General features: G+C 38.5%; 1 protein-coding gene across 19 annotated transcripts in view; it reads left to right on the top strand.

Annotated features, from left to right (window-relative positions):
• The window catches only part of PKHD1 (PKHD1 ciliary IPT domain containing fibrocystin/polyductin), a 623301-nt gene that overhangs the window by 412265 nt on the left and 185489 nt on the right, over window positions 1-25547 (top strand). For 18 of the 19 annotated variants that reach the window (XM_029242351.1, XM_029242350.1, XM_029242348.1 and 15 more), the window contains 3 exons: window positions 5999-6157; window positions 9626-9748; window positions 19856-20373. In XM_029242351.1, coding sequence (XP_029098184.1) covers window positions 5999-6157; window positions 9626-9748; window positions 19856-20316 — 743 coding nt within the window. In that variant the 3' untranslated portion in view covers window positions 20317-20373. Of the gene's footprint in view, window positions 1-5998; window positions 6158-9625; window positions 9749-19855; window positions 25184-25547 lie in introns of those variants that run through there. The other variant, XM_029242354.1, reaches the window with a different exon arrangement.

The raw sequence follows: 25547 nt of genomic DNA on the forward strand, positions 1-25547 counted from the left end.
CTAGTTATTAAAATTTACTTTGAATGTTCTATTTTTTTCTATGACATTTGATGGAATTTGGTTGGGTATTAATTTAAGAATTTTAATTTATAAGAAGGAGAGTCCTGGGGTATCAAGTATTATGAAATCTTATCTTTCAGTCCTGCCCTCCTCATCCACTGCCCCACCCCCACCTTTAAAATGGTGACTGTACCCACTCAAAATCTTGGTACTTTAGAAGGGTAGGTATAAGGCGTGTGTAAATTGCTTATATGATCCAGTTCTTCTTGACAAAACATTAAAGAGAAACCTTCTCCCTTCAGAAGTATTCTTGACAAAGTTTGCTTTATTAGAGTGTAATACTATTCAGTAACTTTGTAGTAAATAATATGTTACTTAAACTTCAAAGCCAGATGAGCTTATGAAAAATACTACTCTCCCATTTCCATGATGGGTAGAGTCCAGGCTGTACCCTACAGAGGAGTAGCGAGAGTCCAGTTTTGGACATCCTTTTTATAAAGGATTGAACTCTGATAGAGACACAGAATTACCACTTGAAAAAAGTTATCTAAATATTGTAATTTACCAGAAAAAAGCCCTCCTCACCTAAGAGAGCATCTGAAAGAGTTCTAAAAATACTAACACCACGTTTGAACTGAAAGGTAGATAATTATAATCAGTTATTAATTTGAGTCAGGGAAATTAGTCTGGTACTTAAGACATGCCGTTGTGGAAAGTAGTTAATGCACAGCTGTGATAATGCAAAGTTTTAAAAAATACACTAGAACAATCATGAGTGGATTTAAACTGCTTAGATATTGGAAATGGCAAACGAAATTAAATGTTTTGATGTGAGGTGTCTGAAGCCCAACAACAAATATTTAATTAAGGCCAGGTATTAGTTCTCCTTCATGAAACTTAAATTCAAACCACCAGTATACTTTTCAAAAAGTTAAAAATATGGCTCTCATGAAAATATATAATGAGTACTTGTCAACAAGTTACTTTACTCTTTAATGAGGGAACCAGGAGGATGGCAAGGTTTATAGCCTGGAAAGGACTGCTTTGAAATCAGTTTGCTAAATTGGATACAGGGCAGTCAAACTCTAATCTTTGAGGTGCATGTCTACAAATATCACTTCCATTCTTACTGGATGAAAATCACTTGCAGCTTACCAATCTTCTACAAATTCACAAGACTGGACCCCTAAATATTGAATATTAAGTTAAACAAAAGTGTGTTCCAGAGAATTTGATAAACCTTGGATGGGCTTGTTTGAAAATGCTCCAGTATGATATTGTTAAGATCTGTAATCATTATTTTTCTCTCAGTTCCAAGTTTTGGACAATTTTTCTTCACAAAGGGAATACCATCTGGGGTCAGGTAGTAGTATTAATTGTGTAGGGCACCTATTCTTATAATACCTAAGACGTTGTCCTGATGTAAGCACAGATTCATGGAGAATGTTCAGCGCCTTGACCATGGGATTCCCAAGGATATATTTTGAAGGGTAACACATGCAGAGCTGGATATTTTGGTCCCAATTTGCTGCATATTTAAAAGACCATTGCCCTCCAGTTTCCTCAGTGGCTAACTAAGACTAAATACTTCATCAAGTTTACTTTAAGGCATAAGTTATACAACCGAATGTAAACTATAGTGTAGACAGCAGCTACTCAGTGACAGTGTGATTTTGAGCTGGCCCTGGTGTTCACATTTACTGGACTACTGCTTCCTTTAATTTCCACCTTCAGCTTGTAAAGTCCCCTAAATGAGGAATCGTCTTGAGAAGTTTTCCTTTAGAATTTTCCTTAAATTATTCTTCGTAATTTTCAAGACTGACTCTATGAGGTGAGGCTCTGTTTAAGTGAGAAGAGAAAAGATGGAGGAGAAATAGAAAACATCAGAAGGCCTGCACTTTTGTGACCCCATAGCCACCTGTTCATTACCAGTACAGATCCTGAGAGTGACTCCTCGTTTCCAGGTGTATCAGTGTCTAAGGCTGGAATTATTTGGGAAAGCAGCTCTCATCCTCACGTTGATAGGCCACTCAATGACATTTCTCCTTTTTAGTAAGCTCCAAAAGAATAGCTGTGACAAGCATTGATTCATGGGACTGTAATTGTTGCTTCGTCTCTGAATCAAGCAGAAGACTTGCAATCATTTTCATTATTTTCCCTCTTCTCCCTTAGAGAGAGGAACACATCATTATTCCTATTTTAGTATTTTTTTGTCTCATTATTTATTTATTTTTCTTAAAATGGAAGAAAAAGGACAGAATTCAACATCTGCTTAATGCCCAGAGATGGCAGATGTGGTTCCTGATTATATTTAGATCATGGAAGTTGGCAATCTATCTTTCTAAAGTTTCCAACATTGTCCATGTCTTTATGTTTTTAAGTGGAACTAGATGTCACTTTAATCAATGTTTCATTGATCACTGCATACAAAGACATACATTTCTTCAGCTCCGTAGATACACCAAAGACTTATAATTAAGGACTTTAGTTCGTTAAAGATATATGTATATATATATATATACATATATATAATTTATTTTCTACTGAGATACAATTGACATAACACTGTATAAGTTTAAGATGTATAGCATGGTGGTTTGATATATTTATATATTGCCATATGATTATCCCTGTAGTGTTAGCTAACACATATATCACATCGCATAATTATCACATCACATAATTATCATTCTTTTTTGTGGTGAGAACAATTAAGACCTAGTCTCTTAGCAACTTTGAAGTTTATTATACAGTATCATTGACTATAATCGCTATGCTATTTTGGAAATATAGAAATTGAGGAACTGAGAAGTTACATAGGTCTAACCAAGTATGTATGGAATCCTCATAAGTCTTTATAACATGTGGACTAATCCAACTCATTTATCTGTTTCTGAACTTCCTGAGACTGTCAAGAGGGCATAGTGTCTGTTAAGTTTGTTCTACCGACTTCCCACCCAACCTTTCCACATGCATTGTCATTACCATGGTCTAGGCTGTGGTTTCTCTAACCATTTCCTGGAGCCATGGGACTCTTAGGGGGTTCTCCAGGGCCGCTGGGTTGAGACAGGATGCACCCTGCCACCCAACCCAGAAAAACTCAACTGCAGTGGCCGTTTCCGAGTCTGGAATATTCCTCCTCCCTAACTTCTCATGGCTCGCTCACCAGTTCACCCAGGTTTCTTTTCAAATGTCACCTCCTCAGAGAGCCCTTTTCTGCCTCACTCTGTCCACACCACAGTCTCAACCCTGCTCCCCTCTCCAGCCATCCTCTGACTTCTGCATGGCGCTCATCACTCTCTAGCGTCAGAGTATCTGTGTATTTGCTTGTTTGTCTATTGCCTGCCTGCTCTGTCCCCCATTAGAACCTAAGTCCCAGGACGGACAGGAATTCTGCTTAGTTCAGCATTACATCCTCAGGGTGTTAAAAATAAAAACAACAAATAAATATTTGTTTATGAATAAGTGAGTATACTGAGATTCTGCCTAAGATTACATTTAAATAATGTTCTGCTGCTAAAAATATTTTAAAACTGGTGGTCTTCACCCTTAGACTCAGGTTACTGCTCCAGGCTTATAAACCTCAGGCCTGACTTCAGCCTCTCTGTCATTATTTGTGTTCTAAACACTTCCATGGCTTGATCTTCTATATCGCAGGTGGCTCATGCCACTTCTCAGGTCAGAATTTTTCCATCTGTGACACCTCATTGCCTTCAGAATGTTGTCAAGGGCCTTTTGGCTTTTGACATTTAATGCCCGCCAAAATTTGCCTCACATGCTTTCCTGCACTGATTCCTAGTATCTCCTGGCAGTACTTTTTTCAACATCGATTGCTTTTTTTCTCTTTTCTGTCTTTATTTGCTCAACCTGCAGATCCCCATCTAGATACTCTCTCCTCTGGGAAGCTTTCCCCAATCATATTGCTAGAAAATAACCTTCCAAGGCAATTGATTTGCATTATTCTGGTGGCATGGGTCACATTCTGATTTGTATGGAAAATATTTGTATGTGTATCTTATTTCATTTATTGGCTTGTAAATATCTTAAGAATGAGAACAGTAACTTATCCACGTGGTGAAGTAAACAATCACTGAGCAGTTATTGGAAAATGGATAAAAGAATAAAGAATTTTGTTCTTAATTCTGTAAATCCCTAGTAAAATCCATACCCCTGTCTCTGGGCTAGAGTTAGCTTATTCAGTTGCCCATAAAAAGCAACTAATTGATAACAAACAAGCCAAATATGGCTCAAGGATAAGATGTACCCACAGGAGAAGCATTTCTAGATAATTTTGTTATAGTAGCTTTGGGACCGAGTCAGCCAGGAGTCAAGAGACTGGAGCTCTAACTGTGACTTCCAATCAAATTGTCAGGTTCAGCCCAAGGAAAGCACAGCAAAGAAAACATGGTGTTTCCTTGAGTAGAGAAAATACAAACTCTGCTTTTGCCTGAATTATTCAGATGAAAGCAGAGATTTGGGGTTTGTTTGTTTTGAACGACCTACTCAAAAATGCTGGTTATAGCTAACTTATGATCACAGGCAAGTGTTTTTTTTTTTGACTTTTAAATTTTTGTCTTGAGATATAATTGACATATGATAAGCTATACATATTTAAAGCATAGTTAGATAAACTTTGATGAATCTGTACTTCCATGAAACCATCCCCACAGTTAAGATGATGAAAATATCTATCATTCCCAAAATTATAGGCAAAGTTTTTAAATTTTTATTTTTTGAAATAACATACAGTAAAAATGATGTTTTTAGGGGGTCATTTTATAAATTCAAAGATATATAGAGATTCATGCAATCACCACCACAATCAGGATGCAGAACATTTCCCAGAAGTCTCCCTTATGCTGTTCCTCTGTCCTCACGTCCTCCCACTAATCCCTGCAACCACTGACCTGTTCTCCATCTCTATAATTTTGTCTTTTCTAAAACGTCATATGAATGGAACCATATCATATATACCCCTTAGAGATGGGCTTTCCTCACTCAGCATAATGCTTTGGATGTTCATTTCAGTAGTTACAGGTTATTAATAGTTTCCTCCCTCCCTCCCTCCCTCCATCCTCCTTCCCTCTCTTCCTCATCCTCTTCCCCACTCCTTTTTCTTTTTCTCTTTCTCTCTTTGGCTGAGTCATACTCCATTGCCTAAAAAAAATACAGTTGGTTTATTCATTCATCTGTTGAAGAACATTTGGATTGTTTCCAGGTTTGGGTGGTTATTGAGGTGCTACAAACATGTGTGTACAGGTTTTTGTGTGTATAGACAGGGTTTGTTTGTTTGTTTGCTTTGTTTTGTTGCTTTTTTAGATTCCTTTCTACCTTGCTTCAAAAACACTAATGGAGTGAGAACCAAATTTTTCAGTCTACAAAACAGGGAGGAGTTTGAGACGAGTTCTTAGAAAGATGTCCTCCCTGAAGGGAACGGCCATTCTGCCCCTTCATCCATAGCCACGGTGGCTCTATCCATCTATCCCTGCTCTACCCCTAGTTTTCCAGATAACAAAATTCTTGTGGACCTTAGAAATTCTCTTGGTTCCATAGTAGGAGTCCCTGTGCCCTTGTTTTGATGTGTTACATGTTGTATTTGAAATGAGATACTTATGTCATAGCAAGTAGTTTCACGCAATCTGGAGTACAGAGTGCTTCTGTTCTAATTAGTGGAACATGAGAGTGAAGCTACAGCTTTGCACTGGTGGAGAAAAAAGGTCTGAAAATAGGACAGCATTGGAAGAATTCCCCATCATAATGGACAGAAGTGGAAAGAACAATCATATATTATTGTTGGAATCTTGAAATTCTTTAGAAATATGAGTCTTGGATTTATTATTGACTCATGTATTGAATCATCTAATTCAATAAATATTTATTGAATCAACTATGTGCCAGGTACTATTGTAACCATATCTTTTCCACAATATTTTATATTAGCATGTTATTAATATGCTATTTTTATTATTTTGTTATATTTGTGTGTTTTTTTTAACAGGGGTCAATTTTACAGCTCGCTCCAGGCTGTTTGCTGTCTTACCTGCAACTCCATCCGAGAGGCCCACGATCATACTGGCTGCTTCCCTGTGCTCAGGGGTCTCGTGGCTGGCTCTGTGCTGCCTCGTATGCTGTTGGTTTAAGAAAAGCAAAAGCAGAAGTATGTAATTTTTTTTTTAGTAAAAATATCTGAAGGGAATGCCATCATTTACAATATATTAACTATTCTTTTTCTTCCCCCAAAGAGACATTTTTATGAGCCTCTGTAACATATCAAACTACATGAAGCCAAATTACTCAACTCATACAGCAGAGACAAGGATTGTCTAACTCTAAATAATAATCATAGCGATAATAATATCAGCTCTTATTTTTTGAATACTCACTATGGATAGGATTCTAAGTACTTTAGAGATGTGAATTCATTCAATTCTCACAACAACTCTGTGAAGTAGGTACTAAGTACTACATCTGTGTTTCAGGGGTGGAGCATGAAGCCCAGAAAGGCTAAGTGACTTGCCCAAGGTCTCACCACCAGGATCAAAGTTTGGTTCTCTCCATATCTGACTCTTTGAAACACTGCCCTACAGCCCATGTGACCCTCCAAAAGGAGAGTTCAATAAAGGGGGAATGTCCTCTGCTTTTTCAGAAGAAGGAAGAGAGTGCTTGGTGTGGTTTTTTTGTTGTTTTTTTTTTCGCTAGGAGCATAGAAATTGTGTTTTTAGGCATTTTCCCAGAAGCTGATCTTTTTCTTTCTTTCTTTTTTTTTGGGGGGGGCAGTGGGTGGAGACATGGATGAAACACTTTGACATTAGGAGATACTAGGAAACCAAAGTGATAAGGAAGAGTGAGAATAAAAGAGGTGAAATGAGGAGAGGCAAAGAGAGAAAGTGAAAAATTAAGAAAGGAAAGAGGAGGTAGCCTGGTGCCACCACTAGACAGCTCACTATGCTTGGATTTCTGAGAGATGCTGAGGGATGGAAGCTCCACTAGATGCTCTTTAGTTTGAACCAAGCTTCAGCCTGGTCTCTCCCTCCCTCCCTGGCATCATCAGGCTTCACAGACTTAAAGAAAACTCAAGGATCCCTTGTCTTTCTCAAGAAGAATGGGATCTCATCCTGGTTTGTTGCCTGTGATTTGTTGAATCACGGGTTTTGGTCTTTGTTTTAAAATCTAAAAATCTGTGTGTGTGTGTGTGTGTGTGTGTGTGTGTGTGTATGTGAGTAGTGCTTTCTGGTTTGAAAGTAAAGACCTTTCATAATTTTTAATCTCATGGTTCGTGAAGTAGGTGATTTAATTCTCATCCTCCATTTTATAGCTAAACCTCCCAGCCATGGAGGGACTGTCCTCTAAGCTCGCTCACCCCATCTCTTCTCTTTTGTTCACCCAACTCTAGAGGAAGCTTCTTCCTATAGTTACTAAAATTATCAGTTAGCTCAGTGTCCTCTTTTTGCTTTTTCAACCTTTCAATATCTTTGGACACATTTCCCTGTATTTAATTTCCATATTTTCTTGACTGGACACAGACTTCTAACTTTCTTTTAAAAAATCTAAAGAGATTAGGAGGAACTTCATGAAAAAATACATAGTAATCAGTTGTATATGAGTAATTTCTAGTTCCCTCTTTATATCTTTCTGTATTTTTCATATTGCTGTAATTAGCATTTATTACTTTAGACTCAGAGAGGATATTGTTCCCCATCTTCCTCCTAGAAAGTGATTCTCTGATCCAGTTGTACAGACTAGAGCAGCACTTTACAAAATTTTGATCTCGGGACCTCATCACACTTTCAGTAATTATCAAAATCCCCAAAGAGCTTTTGTCACTGTGTGTTCTATCTATCAGTATTTCCAAATTAGAAGTTAAGAGAGAACATGTAAAGCTTATTTATTAATTTATTTTAAAATACAAATAAGACATGCATTATATGTTAATATAACATATTTTTAATTTAAAAGCTATGTTTTAAAAATATATAGTGAAAAGAATGACATTTTTTATAAACCTCTTTAATGTCTGCCTGAAAAAAGTCAGCTGGACTCTCTTAGCAGCTTCTGCATTCAGTCTGTTGCAGTGTATTGTTTTGGCTGAAGTATATGAAGAAAATCTAGCCTCACTCAGATACATAGTAGAAAAAGGAAGAATATTAATAACCTTTACAGATATTGTAGACTGCACCCAAACTGGACAAAAGGAAGTTACTTAAAGGTACATCTCAATGTACTTTTTGTATTCTGTTACATGAAAATGCACCAGTCTACCTTGTACTTTGAATAGAGATTTTGCGCATGCGTGATTTTGAAACATTATGCTTTGGCCATTTAGGAAATGTTGTTTCACTGAGTTATGCAGGTCTACAAAATGCTGATATATTTCCTTCTATAATTTTTTTAAAAAATCACGTTAATATCAACAGAATTAGAAATCTGTGAAGCTTATAGTAGTTGATAAAATTTTTCTAAGTTCTAAAATTTCCCATGTGAGCTTGACTTATATCACTGGCAACAAATACTGTCAATCGTTTCTTTGAAGTTACAGGCTCACTTCATTTACTTAAAAAAAAAATCTCCCAAATACCAAAGTATGAATAACCATAATTTGTCTTTCAATCATTCTTTCAAGTTCTTTCAACGTAAAAATGGTGTCCTGTGAAAAAAATCAACTAGTTCAGCTCAAAACTCAATCACAAAAGTGCCTTTCCTTGAGAAAATCATCATATGTCTTGGCATGGCATTATCTGACATCATATTACAATTTATTTTTTTTTCTTCTGCCATCCAAACTAGAATAAAAGCTCTATAAGGGCAGACCTGGTCTTTCATACTTACCATTGGCTTTCCAGTGTCTAGAACAATGCCTGGCATGAAGAATATAAATGTATTTTTATTAATATATTTAATGAATAAATGAATAGGAGAGAAGGCATCACTCTAGTCAAGAGCAGACTGAAGATATAAAGTCTTCAATCAAAAGCACACAGCTGTGTGAGCTCTGTGGATTGCACCAACGCCAATTTCCTAGTTTTGATGTCATACTGCAGTTATACAAGTTGTTGGAAGTAGAGAGAAGGCTGGGTGAAGGTGCATGGGTCATCCCTGTACACTTCGTTTGACACTTTCTGTGACTCTATAATTATTTCAAAATAAAATGTTTTTAAAAAGTATTAGTAACATTGCAGCTCTGGTCAACAGAAAGATAACACGAACCACCAAAGTGAGACACATAGTGTCATTTTGTAGCAGCCATTTAACTTTAAATATCAAGATAATACTTCAACATGTAATGGATATAAAAATATTAGATATCTTACATTTTTGAAAAATCAGGTGTGTATTTTACACTTACAGGACATCTCTTTTTGAACTAGTCACTTTTCACATGTTCAGTAACCACATGTGGTGGCAACTATATTGGATGGTAGTTTTATACCTCAATGTTGTGGTCAGTATATGGGATTTTATTTCATTATTCCTTAAGCTCTGAGACTATTAAATGCATTCTACTGCATGTATATCACAATAATTTTGGGGGAGCGGAGAAGGGAAATATCCTAACACTTAGGGCCCATTTATAAGAAAAATGTCACTTTATTCTAAAAAAAGCCAATGTATTTTTTCATTAATACAGAAATAAAAAGTGAAGAGATTTCTGAATCCCAGACTAATGATCAAAAGAATCATAGCCACGTCTCACCCAAACGCCAAGAATCACAAGTAGAGACTGAAAAAGAAGGCACCATGATGGCAGAAGGTAAGCTTGGACAGTGGGATGATTCCCACAAGAGAAACAAACCCATTGTGTGTGAACTGTAGCCTCCCGCTGGCTGCCAGTTTCTGAATCAGTTTAGTTTATAGCCCCTTCTTTAGCCTTTGTTACTTCTTCTCAAGGAAATTATACCCCAGCATAAGAACACGCAAGTCCAGCTGATTCACTCAGCTACTAACCAGTTATCCGAGTTGATATTTATATATATTTTTTCTTACTAGAAGGTTATGGGTTTAACATTTGAATTCGTTATATAGAGGAAAGAAAAACCAGAGTATAGGCATATAATCTTTCCCTTAGCTAGTGCAAAGCTGCCAGTTTGGCAACATAATTGAATCTGGGAAAGAAGAGAATGGAGTTGCCAAATACTAACTATGCAAAATAGATTGAAAGCAGAACCCTCAAGAAACAAGTCAGCTTTGTTAAGCTCTGCTTTGGTGTTTCGTTGTACTTTTTGCAAAAGGCATTATTTGCCTCTGTTGTGCATGATGCCAGATGATTTTGCTTGTTATATTGTTAAATTGTCATTAGAGATGCTGCCAAGCAGAGAAAAGATAAGCATTTATTGCAGACCAATGTTTTGTCCTTCTAAGGACACAGAAATTACAAAGACAATGGGCAGAACACAAGATGGATTTGCCAAGTACGAGTATGGTGTATGAAAAACATGAAACTTCCATGGATCTGAAATATTTTGAAACATATGCTCTAAACAGGAGAATCTTCCTTTTTTTCCCCTAAATGATAGCCAATTATCATGATATTTTCTGCTCGAAAAGGAATCCAAGTCTTACCAGTTCTGAGTGGATGTTTCACCAAACCATAGCAGTCCGAAGTTGTTCTGCCTCTAATGAGTTTAAAGAACTCTGGTGACTGTGTGTATCTGTGTATCAGTTTGTTTGCCTGTTTGGATTTTTTCCCACAGAGTAAATGAGGGGGTTTTGTTTTGTTTGTTTTTTTTTTAAGTTTCCCATCAAATTAGCCATCCATACTCCATTCACCTCCTGGACCTGCCTCAAAAAGTAGTAGGGAATGTGAGTGGGTGGGGGTGTGAAGGATGAAGATAGAGAGAAGGGGGCAGGAAATCTTTCTAGATTCCATCTAAGACCACTTTGACTTCGGTTTCCAGAAGCTTCTTGTCCATATTATGGCATGCAAATTCAGGACAGGTGTTTGAAAATGGTCCTCTGAACCCAGCTCTGTGAAGAAGGGCATATTCAACTGCATTTTCCAGCGAACAGCAGGAGTGATGCTAATCTTTCCCCTAATCTAATATGGCCATTTACATGAATCTCAGTTTCCCGGCTTAAATTAACTACATTGCACAGTCCACAATGCCTGGATGTTTTATTAAGGGACATTTTTTATGTGGGAGCTTATTAATAAATTATCAGGAATGAAACAAGGGACAGGGCTCCTGTGGAAGAGTTTAGATTGAAGAGATGGAAGAATGAAAGAGGCCATTTTATTAGGACATCCAAGTTAAAAATAGAAAGATGTGTGATCCAAATCCTCCCCTGGGGATCAGAGCGGATTTGTTTTCTTATCTTCTAAGTTTTGTCCGAATCTTAAGAACATTGTTTCCAAGGGAAGTAACGAGGCATCTCTTGCTTTTCTTTGGAGATTATTACCAGCTACAAAACATCTAATTACTGTTAGCTTTAAATAAATTAGGTTTTATTTTATTATTACCATGGTACTCTAGTTTCCTTTTCCTTCTGTGTTTTTAAACTTGTGGCATTTGCTGATCAAGCGATTGGCCGTCTCTCTCATAAGCACTCTGCAAACACACAGCATCACCATCACATATTTAGCTGGTGGAATCAAGCATTTCGACTGTCCAGTAGATTCAGACTGTAAATTCACATTACGGCTTTTAGCAAAAATTGTATGTACGCAGCGGGGAAGGGAGTAAAGCATGCATCCCTTGTGTTTTACGTTTACCAGGGTTTTTGACATAGGGAGCATCTGAGCTAGCTTTTAACATTCACATCTGCTTTTGTGACTTTGCTACTCAGAAGATTTAATGAATTACCAGCCTCAGTTAGACAGGCAGGAGAATGTGACAGTTAAGAGCGTGAAACTCGGGTGTCAGCAAGACTGGGTTTAATCCTGATTCCCTTGTTGACTTACTTCGTGGCCTCCAGCAGGTCCACAGTCCTCTCTGTGCCTTTTGGTTTCCTCATCAGGAAGATTGTCCTAAGAATACTGCCCACACTCAGATGTTGTGATGCTGATTGAGTTAATGTCACTCTAGAGTGCGGAAAGATTCCTGGCGTATTGTATGTGCTGTGTATGTGTTACTTATTGTTGGTCTTTCTCGTTACTTAGGACTCAACGCCCTCCAAGACCTGACTCCACTGTGTCTTCCTCCTCCTGCTCTGGGTTTCATCTTCTTGCCCCGTCCTCACACTCACCTGTTAAAACCTCCTCAAGCTTTTCAACACCAGCTGCTATGCCCTTTTTTTTCATAAAATCTTCTCTAATCCTCCCCACCTCAATGAAAATGAATATTTTCCTCTTTGGGGTTCCAAAAATACTGAAATCATACCTCCATAGTAGCACTTAATGGTTTTTGGAATTTGTCACATAAAGATGGCTCTCTGTTCCCACAGGCCAATGGTTCTTAACTAGGGGCAATTTTGTCTCCCAAGTAGGGTGACCAAGTCATCCTGGCTTTCCTAGAACTTTCATAGTTTTAAAAATGAAAGCCTTGTGTCTCAGTAGCTCCCTCAGTCTCAGACGAATTGGGACATTTGGTCATCCTACCTCCAGCAGATCCTTGCATTGTCTGGAGACATTTTTGTTGTCACAGTTTGGGGGAGGGGGATGCTCCTAGCATCTAGTGAAAAGAGATCACCCCCACCACAAAGATGATCTGGCTCAAGATGTCAGTAATTCCAAGGTTGAGAAATCCTGGCAGAAGCAATTACTCGTCTTTGTAACATTTAGGTGAGAGATTGCTGGAATTACAATGAATGAACTTAAATTTTACCTTCCAATACATATTAAATAAGTATTTATTTATTTCCTGAGTTTTTTTGTACCTTATAAGGTCCTTTCTGTATAGTTACAAAGAGATGATATTTGGCTTCCTATCCTTTATGAATTTCTAATATGATTGGGACACAAGAATAATATTTGGGGGAAAATGAAAGAACAATTCCAGGCAATAAACAGTTAAGCAATCACAACAAACAATATGTATTTGAAGAATTTGAAGAGGGGAGAGAATGCCAAAGGAGAGAAAGAATGCCATTATCCTAAGCTACATGTTTAATGCTTCTAGCTCCCAAATCATATCACACGGTTTCAAATCCCAATTGCTAAGGGCTTAATTGTGTACTTTGCACAAACTCAGGTTCACAGAAGAGCAGGGAAGCAGCCCTGCTTTGCTCTGCTGAAGCTCAGTTTTGTACCATTCCTTCTCACCTGTTCCCTTATTCCCCTTATTTGGTTAATATCCCCCAAATCTCCCAGGCTAGACACCTCAGAGTTACCTTTAACTGCTAGTCTCCCGTTACCACCCTGCTCCCTTGTTTGCTAGGTTTTATCAATTCCACCTCTGTTGTGTCTTGGTTTTCATCTCCCACCCACTCCACTTCCCAGATATATCTTCAGTTCAGCCTCAGTTAATACACTCCTTATAGATGTTCTTCCTTCACTCTTTCTCTTTTCCCACCAGGACAGTATTCCCTGTACACAGAGAATAAGACTCTCGGTTTCAAGATACCCTTCTATAATGTACCCACAGATCTAAAGTTTCCATTCTTTCCAATCCCAGATCAAATACTTTTTCTCTTTTTTTCAAAATCTTTTATCTAGAAGGAATAGTCGCCTTCTGTCCACTTTTGCGACACCTCCCTTTTATTCATTTAACACCTTTTATATGTAATATAATTATTTGTTTTTATCTTGTCCAGATTCTTCTGTTTAAGTTCTGTATCTCTTCTAATCCCAGCAGCACATTTACCAGAGGGTGTTAGGACATGAGACCATTGATCACCATTGTTGAGTAAATGATGAAGGTAGAGATGAAATGAGCCTTTCTCCTTTCCCTCTCCCCTTTCCAGAGACCCCTAGATTCCAGCAGTTCCTACAACTGCTGACAAAAAAAGAACGGCTACTCATCTCATCTAAAAGAGATGGAGAAATTTTATCCTGGTTCATAAGATTAACAACAGGGCAATGGCCACACATCTTTTGGGTCCTAACAGTGGGCAAAAAGCGACAACTTCCTTCCAGGCGATGCTGTCTGCTGGCCACCTGAGTTTCCTCTCCCAGTTTCCTGGGGACTGCCTTTGTCTTTGCAGGACAGCTACTGCTGGAGATCTCAGTGCTACCTTCTCCAAATCGCACCCTGATCTGTGCCTGGCTACTGGTCACTATTGTGTGTGTGTATGTGAAATACATGCCCCGAATATTGGGAATGAAAGACTGACGTGTGAAAAGGGGCTCCATACCATGCAAGTGTGACCATAAACATTAACTTTGTGGATTTCTTATCTCTACCACGTTTGAATTCTACTGACTGTATATGCTATGTGTTGTGAATGTAAAATAAAAAAGACTGTCAATTTACCTTTTTGTAAGTACAAATCTATAGGAATGACAGGGAGAGGAGAGGAGAGGGCTGGCCTCAAGATGCCTGGAAACAGTGAAGAGCAAAACAGTTTAGAACAAGAAATTGTCCCAAGTTCCCAAGGAAGTAAAACTATATTTGGAAGTTATTAATAAATAGCATGTCCATTCCATATAATAAAGAGATATGAACATCTCCTAATTTAAAGACATAAATAAAATCTATCACTTACTCCTTAAGGAAACTTTAAAATAAAATAACCAGGAATAAATAAGATGCCTGGTAAATAAGATGGAGCGTTCCAATGCTATTTGCAACCGAGATCCAATATTACCTTTAACAACGGAATATTAGAAGAATTCCTACTTAAATGAGGATAAAACACAGAGCTCATTCTTACCATAATTTTATAACATATATTTTGGGATAGGAAGAAACAAAGTCAGATATAAAACAAAATTTAGAGGACAATTTTGGAGAAGATATATGATGATTTTCAGATGATTATTTAATGGTAACTTAAACAGTCAACCACTAACTGCTATAATTTATAAATAACTTGAGTAACTTACTCAAATATAATGTCAGTCTATGCAAAAATCATATTGTATAAGCCCATGGTATACAGTTAGGAAAGACAAAGAAATACACGTTAGTGACAAAGAATATGCTGCCTTGGAGAAAAAAATCTAAACAAGAGATATATGGGACTTATATAAAAAATAAACTATATTTTATTAAATAGTTTAAAGAGAAGACTTGAATACATAGGGAATTACAACATGTTTCTAATTAGGTTGACTAATATTGCAAAGACCTCAGTTATTTCTATATTAACTTTGGTTTAACACAGTTCCAGTTATTTTATACAGGAGTAGAACAGTATAAGATGATTCTAAGATTCTTCAGAAACTATAGATCAATACTAGAAAACTAATTTTTTACAGGAAATTGTTTTATTTGGCAGTGGGAAAAGATAGCTCAACCAGAGAGATAATATTTATGTCACTCTTCTTCAGACAATGTGATACTGACACAAGAATATATGAGCACATTATGAGAAATAATCTCAATTAGGTATAGATATAGATACTAGATATAGAAATGTAACATGTGATGGAGATAATAAAAATAAAGGAAAACACAAGCATTAGTCTATAAATGGGGCTATAAATTTGACTATTTAGAACATTTATTAATCTAGATTCACACTTCAAAAAATACACCAAAGTAAACTGTAGATAGATTAATGAGTTAAATTACGTTTACTAAAACATAGCCATTGCTAGAGTATTACAAACATAATAAAGTGGAGATTACTTATGATATGTGGGATTAAAGGCATTTTTTTCTTTATCTTCTAAAAATTTTCATACTTCCTGATTTGCCATGCATTGCTTATTAAAAATAAATAATAATTTTTCATTTAAAGGAACAAATAATCTAGAAAGGACATTGGTGATAGTATTTATAATATTTATCCATTAATATTAATACTTACCAATTAATAATGAATAATTTAATGTTATTTATTAATTATGTATATGTCTTCTTCAGTAAGTGGGCAGGACTGTGCCCTTATTGACAAATGAGAAACCAAAGTGGAGCCCATTCTTTATGCTGGCTGATCAGCCATCCATCTTGCTGCTTTAGATCCTATTTAGGCTTCAAAACAGAGGTCATTATACTGGGTCTTTTGTACTGAATCCAGGTCATCCAACACTAAATGCAGCACATGGAGACTATGCTATGAAAATATAAAGGGTGGGAGTGGGGTGGGGAGAGGGGAGATTCATTGTTAATTATCCCATTGCAAAAGAAACCAATAAGTGAAATAAGTCAGAGAAAGGCAAATACTGTCTTTGATATCACCAATACTGTGATATCACTTATATGTGGAATCTAAAAAATACAACAAACTAGTGAATGAAACAAAAAAGCAGGAAAAAAAAATAAAAAGAAGCCAATGACTACTACCCACACAAATTTTTAAAATCGTAGCTCAGCATATTTCTTGCCCAAGAAAGTTCTGGAAGCCAAAAGAGATCAAGGTTACCTGGAAAAGTTTCACTGACTGTGGATGAACCTGGATGGACCCAAAACCATGGAGTCTTCCTTTTCATAGAGAAAGGATCTGTGTTCCCATATTTTACCCCATTCTTCCTGAAACTTGATCAAACCCACAAACGGGACTCTGAGATAACGTGGAGGAGCAATGTGAAATGCTATCTTTCCATTTTAATGGGGACTCACCAATGAGGTGGAGGTGGAAAGGAGGCATGCCGTTTCATACGATTTGATCCTCACTATTCTTCCTTCCCTAAAACCCAAATATTCAGCTGAATGCCTTAGGACACATATCTGCTATAAATTCATTTTTTTTATCTCATTTGTCTGAGATCTAAGCTTCCTGTGGAGGTCCAAGATCAAAGGATCGGATTCCTTCTGATGTCGGTGCTGACATATAATGTGTGCTGACTTAGTTCTGTCTATAACCTCACAGTGGGAAGTGGCCAGCCCCCCTCTGCACCTTTACTCAGTGCACTCTCATTTCAGCTGGGGAGTCTGTCAGCTATGTTGCTGATTGGAGCTGCCATGTAAATAATTCATGGGAGATTTTTAAATGGTTTTGGGCCTGCAGAGGAAAGCTACACTTGTGTTAGTCTTTTATGAATAGACGCAGACCTGAAGAACAAGGGAGAATAGATTTCCAAAGACGGTCTCTGAAAAACAGGATAACAATACCTTCAATGGATTGAAAATAGGTGACTTGCAGTGTTTGATTCCCCTTACATAAGATGGTATTGGTTGTACCAAGGGATAAAAGTGCAAAGCCCTTTTTCCTTCTTAAACTTTGCTTCTATCTGACAATTGAGTATTCTTGTTGTTTGGTTATTTGCTGATCTTGATAAACTATATCTTTTTCTCCTGGTGGGAGCGGTAATTATAGAGATGACACCAAGCTCAATACTTGGCGTAGGATTGGGCTTAACAGAGGGACAAGGTTAATGGCAAAAAAAGTTCCTTCCCTGAAGGAACTCAAAAGTCCTAAGAGGAAGGTGAGACTATCATACAAGGAAAGGTGTCCAGTAACATAAAGAGTTGCCCAAGTCAAATGAGGAACTCCAGCCAACAAGTATTGAGGCACAAATCAATGTAGTTTAAGCTGTCAAGGAACAGTTCTGGAAGGATTTGAAGATCCCATAAGTGAGACTAGGATAACCTGAAAGCTCTAAGCAAGAGAATTATCCCATAGTTAGAGGACCATGGCAGATACATGCTAGGCAAAATGACTGTGGAAGAAGAGAGAGAAGATGTGGATAATGTGGGCTTCGTAGAATATTAACTGACACATCATCAAAACTATATAAACAACATGATTACTTATCTTGTTTTACTGCTCCAAATTAACAGTGTGTTATATATATTTTATATATAGAGAGAGTACTCAGATTTATATTATGTTGCTATTACCTTCTTTCTTCCTCACCTCAGCTCCCATTCATTGTTGGATTAGATTGAGGTGGGAAATTGTTACCCTTTGCCTCAATACTGTCTCTTACACCATGATATAGACATGATGACTGTCTCCGAACACAAGCCAAGATGGGTCTCAGTAAACTAAGAGAGGATAATAATACACAGGTTCATAAATTAACATCTACTTTGTATTTAAAACTATACATGTACAAAAAGTTCACTGTCAGTCGCTGTTAGATTGAGGAACAGGTCCTGAGAGCAGGGGAGGGGATTAAGGAGAGACGGGGTCAGGAGGGTGGTGTACAAGCACACACTCACTTTATTTCCCGTCAAACTTGTTTTTATATATTGCAGTAGACAGTACATGCTTTTGTTAAAATGACCAAACCGAATCATCAGATAGTATTTCCTTAATGTTGAAGTTATAGTACAAAACATTCTGCGAACCAGGATATAAACATGCGTGAGAGCAGACTGTGACTACTGAAGCATTCCGAGTGCAAACTATTGTTAGAGAAATCACAAGCAACCTCACGGGCTAAGACTCACATCTTCTCTAATAACTCTTTCGGGTCCTGTCAAGAATTAAACAGGACTTTGCCATGCTTTAAGCTGCAAGGACCGTGTCAACTTGCAGCTGGTTCCCAACAGTTCACATTATGCATTTGGTGGTGAGATATGAGATAAGCAGGGATGGGAAATGTCATGCCCCACTCTCATGCATGTATCCAGCCAGACTTTCTTCTTAACTCCCCACTGCCATCTTAACTTTACACAGTATATTGTGTGGTTCTCACAGTACAGACTCTGGAGCCACAAGTCTTGACCTCTGTAATGTAAGTAAGATCTGCCATTCCTTTATATGTTGTCTTAAGAAGTTACTTAATCTCTCTGTATCTCAATGGCTTCCCTTCTAAGAGGGAGATAATGATAGCACTTACTTCACAGAGTGCTGGTAAGGATTAAATTATATATATGTATATATATATATGTGTATGTATATATATTTATATATATATATAAATTGGTGGCCAGCATGTGATAATTGCTATAATTGCTATATAAGTGTTACTTTAAATGATTATTATACTCTCTCTCTTCAAAGAACACATACTGGAATGTATAAGGATGAGCATCATTAACATAGAATAATTTTGAATTTCCTTTAATTTGTTTAAAAACAATAATTTGGGCTTCCCTGGTGGCGCAGTGGTTGAGAGTCCACCTGCCGATGCAGGGGACACGGGTTCGTGCCCCGGTCCGGGAAGATCCCACATGCTGTGGAGCAATTAGGCCCGTGAGCCACAACTACTGAGCCTGCGTGTCTGGAGCCTGTGCTCCGCAACAAGAGAGGCCGCGATAGTGAGAGGCCCGCGCACCGCGATGAAGAGTGGCCCCCGCTTGCCACAACTAGAGAAAGCCCTCGCACAGAAACGAAGACCCAACACAGCCAAAAATAAATAAAATAAAAATAAATAAATAAGACCCCAAGATCACTATTAAAAAAATTATATATACACACTCATATGGATATGTGTTTTTTATATATTTATCTCTGCATATGTTTATATTTATGTTTTTGTAAAATCAAAAATATTTAAATGATGAATTTGGCTTAAAAGCCAAAAGTATTAATAAGACTTGTTTTTAGAGCTCACATTTCTAAATACAGGTGTGAGTTAACCCACTTGGTAAGGTCTGACTCTGGCCTAATTTTCATATTTAAGCTGCCATGCTTACAATGAAAAATCCTGATTGACTTATTAACATCATAAAAGTTTTTTTCTGGGAAGCTATATTATCAACTTTGTGTTAGTTAATATTAATTATCAGTTGGGCTTAGGATATCGTGTTTTTCTTTTTTTTTTCTGAAAAAGTATGTATTCCCAAAGATATTTGGAAATCGATAAGGTGATATAACTCAATCTTTAATTAGCTGGAGATACCTTTTCAGGAATGCTAAATGTGCCAAATGTGCAATCAGCTGTTTGAGGACCAAGTCTATTTCTCCTCCTTCTTTTCTCTCACAGATTTGAGGATGAAGGTCATGCTGGGCAAGCTGAACCAGCTCCCCCATCAGGCACGGAATGGTGTGTCCAGAAGGAAGGTGAGCCGCCGTGCAGTCCAAGAGGAAGGTGGCAGCCGAGAAGAGGCTGAGGCCGCTGTGCCTGCTCCCGGTACTGCCAGTGTCGCATCACATGGGAACACGTGTGCTTTGGGTTCTCCTGCTCAGCAGCTGTACCTGCAGGAGACTGGGAGCTGGAAGGAGTCCCAGGAGCAGGTGCTCCGATACCAGCTGTCGGGCCAAGATCAGCTGCTGCTGCCCTGCCCAAACCTCAGACGAGAGACGCAGCGATTGCAGGGCCGGAGTCGCCTGGGCAAGGAGCATGTCAGCCTGAGGCTGCCCCAGGAGAAGCCAGCCTCCTGCAGTGCCGCCGAGGCATTCTGCCTCCATTCAGTGTGTCCGGAGGCCGTTCAGGGGCAGCTGTGATCAAGGAGTAGTGAGGGCATTTGAAAGTCGTGATGTTCAAAATATATCTGGATCATGGTGAGTAGGGGAGATGAGGCCTGAGCAGTCTGGACACTAAGAAGGGAGAATATGGATTCTGAATTCTCTGTCTTCAACTTTAAAACGGAAGACAGTCATATAAATGAATGTACATTGAAATGGTATCTGATACATCTTTTGTATTTATCACGAATCCTAGTCCAATGTCAGGCAAATAATAGGTTCCCAAATACTAGATAATTTTTTACTTGTTTTTAGCTTAAGCTGGTTATCTTTCTGATTTCCCAATTTTAATAACGGTGTAATGCTGATTTATACCAGTAGGGGGTGGTATTAAGCTTCCTCTAGGATGATCACCCACAAAGCTTTGGGCTTCTCTTATTGAAGGGATCATGAAAAAGTCTGGTCTGCTACAGCTATTTCTGCAGTGTTCAAGCAAAACATTTCTTTTTCCTATGGGAATATTTGAAGGACAGGAGAAGACCCCGCTCCCTGGTCTGTCAGCCTTACCTTCCAACCACCAGGCAACCACCTGGTTTTTCACAAGATGATTTTATTTCATGGCTTGAATTCAATCATTATTAGGAGCCCACAGTTGAGCAAACATACCAAGCTTGCACCTCATGAGTACTGATCCATGGAAATTGAGATTTTTTGGGCTTTGCTGAGATTTTAGTTAAGGACAAAATATAAAAATAGCAAGTTTGGGTAAGGAAATTGTCCATGGACCACAGTTATATTTTTCAATAGTTCTTTCTGTTAATAACTGAGCCAAATTTACAAGTGGAAAAAAACTGTATTGGGAGACTAGAGGTGACCAAGTGGCCAAGTGGATTATCAGCTAACTTAATTATTAGAGAACTAACTGCTTTTTGGAGAAGACAGTGTATGGGAGAGATTACATCATATACAGCCTCTCTAGGCTGTGTGCTAGGGCTTCAGGTGGAGACCAGAGCAGAGGGTTAGCTATGCTGATAAGTTGAGTAAGGATATGAAAGGCAGTTCCACCCAATTCACACATTTGCAGAGGGCCCATCTGCATCCAAACTAACATACTTTAAGCAGCCTGTGTCCTTGGCTGTGGATCCAGGAGGTCTTATGCACCAAGGGAGTAAAGCCAAGACCGCAAAGGTGAAGAAAATATCTAGAAAGAACTTGCTCTGAGCTTTTCCCTAAATCGAAACCAGGATTTTCCAATCTCTGAAAGATGAAGGGGCTGTCCTATGTTTGAATTGGGGCAGAGGAAGGAAACACACTCTTCCATGGCAGAATTTAAACAATGATGTCCTGGAATTAGCCCCGGAGGAGGTATTAATGGCAGAAAGTCATCATCTGAGGGCATCAGCAGGAAGGTATGTCTCACTCTACCATGAGCTGGCAGGGAAGTTCTCAGCCCCTGTGTCCATTCTTTAGGTGTCTCGCAGACATCTCAGATCTTAAAGCTGCCCCTGAAAGGAGGTAGGCAGTCTTCTCTGTGACACTGTGTTGGATTCTCTGGGTCCTCAGAGAGCTGTGATCTTTCACTACAAAAACATTTCAGAAGTTCAGGCTTTTGACGAGTAGAAAACTGCCCACTAAGGGTTTGTCTGTACATTCTCCCTTTAACCACCTCCAATTCCAGCCCAGGTGTCTTTCCTGAGCTCTATATTGTTTATCGAGCTGCCTACTGAGAACTTCCATTAGGTTATCCCACAGCCACTACAATGTTAACAGGGCCTAAAACCTGCTTCTCCTCAGGCTTGCCCTCATACAGTGCATGGCATGACCACATTCAGACTAGAAATCTAGAAGTTACCCACAACTTCTTCTTCTATCTAACCCTTCCCCAAAAGTCAGCTACCAGCTCTTATTTCTACACCTTCTTTACCCTTCTCCCAGTCTCTACTATCTTCTTATCCACCCTCCATGTGCTAAACACTGATCTTTTTGGAAGGCAAGTTTGATCCTATGCCTCTGGCTGGGAGCAACCATAATCGACCTATTAATTTTACCCTAGCAAAACCTAGGATCCCTGGGCCCAGAATGGACTCTTTGGGCCTGAACGGCAGCCAGAAATACCCAGAGTAACTTGCAGGGCTCTTGCATGTGTCATGGGATTTCAGAGTCTAGCCAGAATCCCCAGCCCATAGTAAGGCAGTTCCTTTTTTCATTCTCAGAAAATGGGAGAATTGGGTAAATTCTGGAAGCAAAGAGAAGAGTTCTTGGTTCCTTTTTGTCTGGAGATGAGCTGATTAAATAAAGCCCCGCTGTAGGTCAACCCTAAACTTACTCAGACCATTAACATAGGGAACCCAGTAAGTGTTTCCCAGCAGTAACAAGCCTTACCCTTTATTCAAATAAGTAATTTTAAAATGTCTTATTGCTGTGTAATTTCAAAGGACCTCTTCTTGCCTCCCATTTCTGATTTTCTATGTGCGATGGACTCCTTTCCTCCAAGATACTGAACAAACTAAAATTCTACACAGTTCAAAATTATTTGTAAATATTTATGGATGTTAAAGCTGAGAGGGATGATGGGAGCTAGGGTAGTTTCCACCATCTCTTGAGTTTTGGGGAGTGTGTTCAGGGAAGGTACCAGACTCTGACAGAGCTTCGTGTGTCTCTCAGAGTGAGAGCCTGGGCCAATCTGACCAAGGTTGTGTCCTGAAGCAAACTTGCCCGTCTCATTGCCCAAAGAGGCTGCTGAGTACTGAGGCTTGAGTACCTCAGGGATGTCCCCTTTCAAGGATTATTCAGTTGAATGGCTCCCTTCCATCTAACAGTCTAACTCCAAAAGTATAAAATTACTATACATTGAAATGTATGCAAACTATATGCAAAAATGAGCATGGGAAAATTGAATGTAAATTACATGCAAATATTAATCAACCAAGCTTCTATAAAATGTCATGTACATGTCAATAACAGTAAAGGATTTTAATTAATTCTGTCATTTAAAATTCATGCATTTGTTCCATATTTTGTTTCCAGAACTTACAATGTATTGTGTCAATTTTGAAAGAGCTATAAGCAGAAGGAATTACTCTGATGAGTGTAGAACTGTTGATTTCAGCGTATACTATATTACTGGGACAAATTACAGTTATATTTGAGAGGCAAATCACATTTCCAGAACTTAATATTTTAAAAAGGGATAAAACATTTTTTTATAAAGTTAAATGAGGTTTAAATGGTTGAATACATAGATTTGGGTGTTTACAAGTATTCTTCTAGCCATTTTTATCTTTAGGCCTCAAAAGACTGGGAATTTCTTTGCTTGGAACAATTCAAAAAAAGAATAGATTCTGCCCATAAATCTGGTCTGTTTTGAGATGGAAGATCTGTTTAACACATTTGTAGGACTTCCTAGAATTTACTGGGATTTGAATTGATTGCTCTATATCATCCCTCATTTCAGTCTCAAAATGATGACTCATTTTTTATTATCACTATATCTTTTAACACTTAACATAGGATCGACCCTCTCAGAAGATTGTATCAATAAGTACATATGCAATTGTACTATGCCATTTTATGTAAGGGACTTGAGCATCTGCGAATTTTGGTATCTGCAGGGGCTCCTGAAACAAATCCCCTATGGATACCGAGGGACCACTGACGGTAATACGGTATTGTTAGCAGTTGGCACAATGCTGGATGGTAGACCTTCAGAACTTATCTTGCATAACTGAAACTTTGTGCCTCTTGACCATCACCTCCCCATTGCCCACAGCCTCTGGCAATCACTATTCTACTTTCTGCTTCTGAGTATGACTATTTTAGATCCACATATAAGCAAGACCATATATTATTCATCTATCTGTGTTGGCTTATTTCACTTAGATAATATACTTTAGGACCATCGGTGTTGTTGCAGACAGCAGGATTTCCCTCTTCTTTAAGACTGAGTGATATTCCATGGTGGGTACTGTTTTAAGTCACTCAGTTGTGGTAATTTGTTACGCAGCTATAGAGACACTACGGTGTCCCTGAACTAAAGGGGAGCCGAGTCCTCTGTCTTGTCCTTGCTCCAGTCTCTTGGACGTCTCCTGATCTCTTTTTCAGTGGACATGAATCAATTCCAGTCCACCAGAAGCTTAAACCCCTCAATCGACCCATAGATTACCCTGTGGGCATCTGGATGGCGTCAGTCTTGGTGCCTCTCTGGGTGTCCCACTGGCGCTCGCTCCTTCCAGGGTGGAGGATGCCGGCTCTCAGGTCCTCCAGACACCATGGATTTGTTCCCGTCCTGGAACCACAAGATGGAAACAAGCCAGACTGTACTTGTCTCCCTCTCTCCCTTCTGTCTTCTCATTTCCCAGTCTGTCCCAACTAGATTCTGAAAAAAGTTATTTGCAGCATCCCCATCAGTTCCATGTGTGACAGGAGACTGATGTCAAGTGAGAAAATGAAATGTAAATTTTATTAAACACCCCCTCTTCTCTCTGCGTATCAATTCAGATTCCAGCCGAACATAGCAAATCAAATCCTGCCTATGCCCGGCCTCGGGGCACATGGAAAATCATTCTCCTTAATACCATTCCCTTCTAGTAAAATATTTTTCTGTTTGGTAAATGAAAATTGTAAATGCAAACCCTGTATTAATCCTCGTGAAAAGTATATCTTCAAAATGAACAGTTGAAGGAGAGAGCAGAGAAGAGACGAGGGGAGATTTCGGGGGCAAAGGGGAAGAGGTAGGGGATTGGGAAAACAGAATTGTATTTAGCTGTGTCATGCACAGTCCTGGATGGTGGCTGTGCAGGGATGCATATCAACAGAATAAATGCCGACATTCTTTGAAAGCTTGGACCATCCAGACATCTATCTACATGCTGTCCTGTCTCATAGATAATAAAGGTCTTAAACCCGATACACTGGCTTGAAATTGCATTAGAAATATAGATGCTTCGTTCTGGGTGTATGTGCACAATTACGGGCTTGTCTGGAATTTTGACAGGTGATGTCTGACTGTGTGTAGAGAAAAATCTTGATTTGGGGTCTTAAGTGTGATTAACTTAGTGGAAAAAAAGCAAATTTTGACTGCATATTTATTGAAATAAAAATAACAAAAATTTTTTAACATCTTTATTGGAGTATAATTGCTTTACAATGGTGTGTTAGTTTCAGCTTCACAACAAAATGAATCAGTTATATATATATGTACATATGTTCCCATATCTCTTCCCTCTTGCGTCTCCCTCCCTCCCACCCTCCCTATCCCACCCCTCCAGGCG

Source organism: Monodon monoceros, unplaced genomic scaffold (assembly GCF_005190385.1).
Source record: "Monodon monoceros isolate NGI ecotype Baffin Bay Population unplaced genomic scaffold, NGI_Narwhal_1 Super_Scaffold_3, whole genome shotgun sequence".
NCBI lineage: Eukaryota > Metazoa > Chordata > Mammalia > Artiodactyla > Monodontidae > Monodon > Monodon monoceros.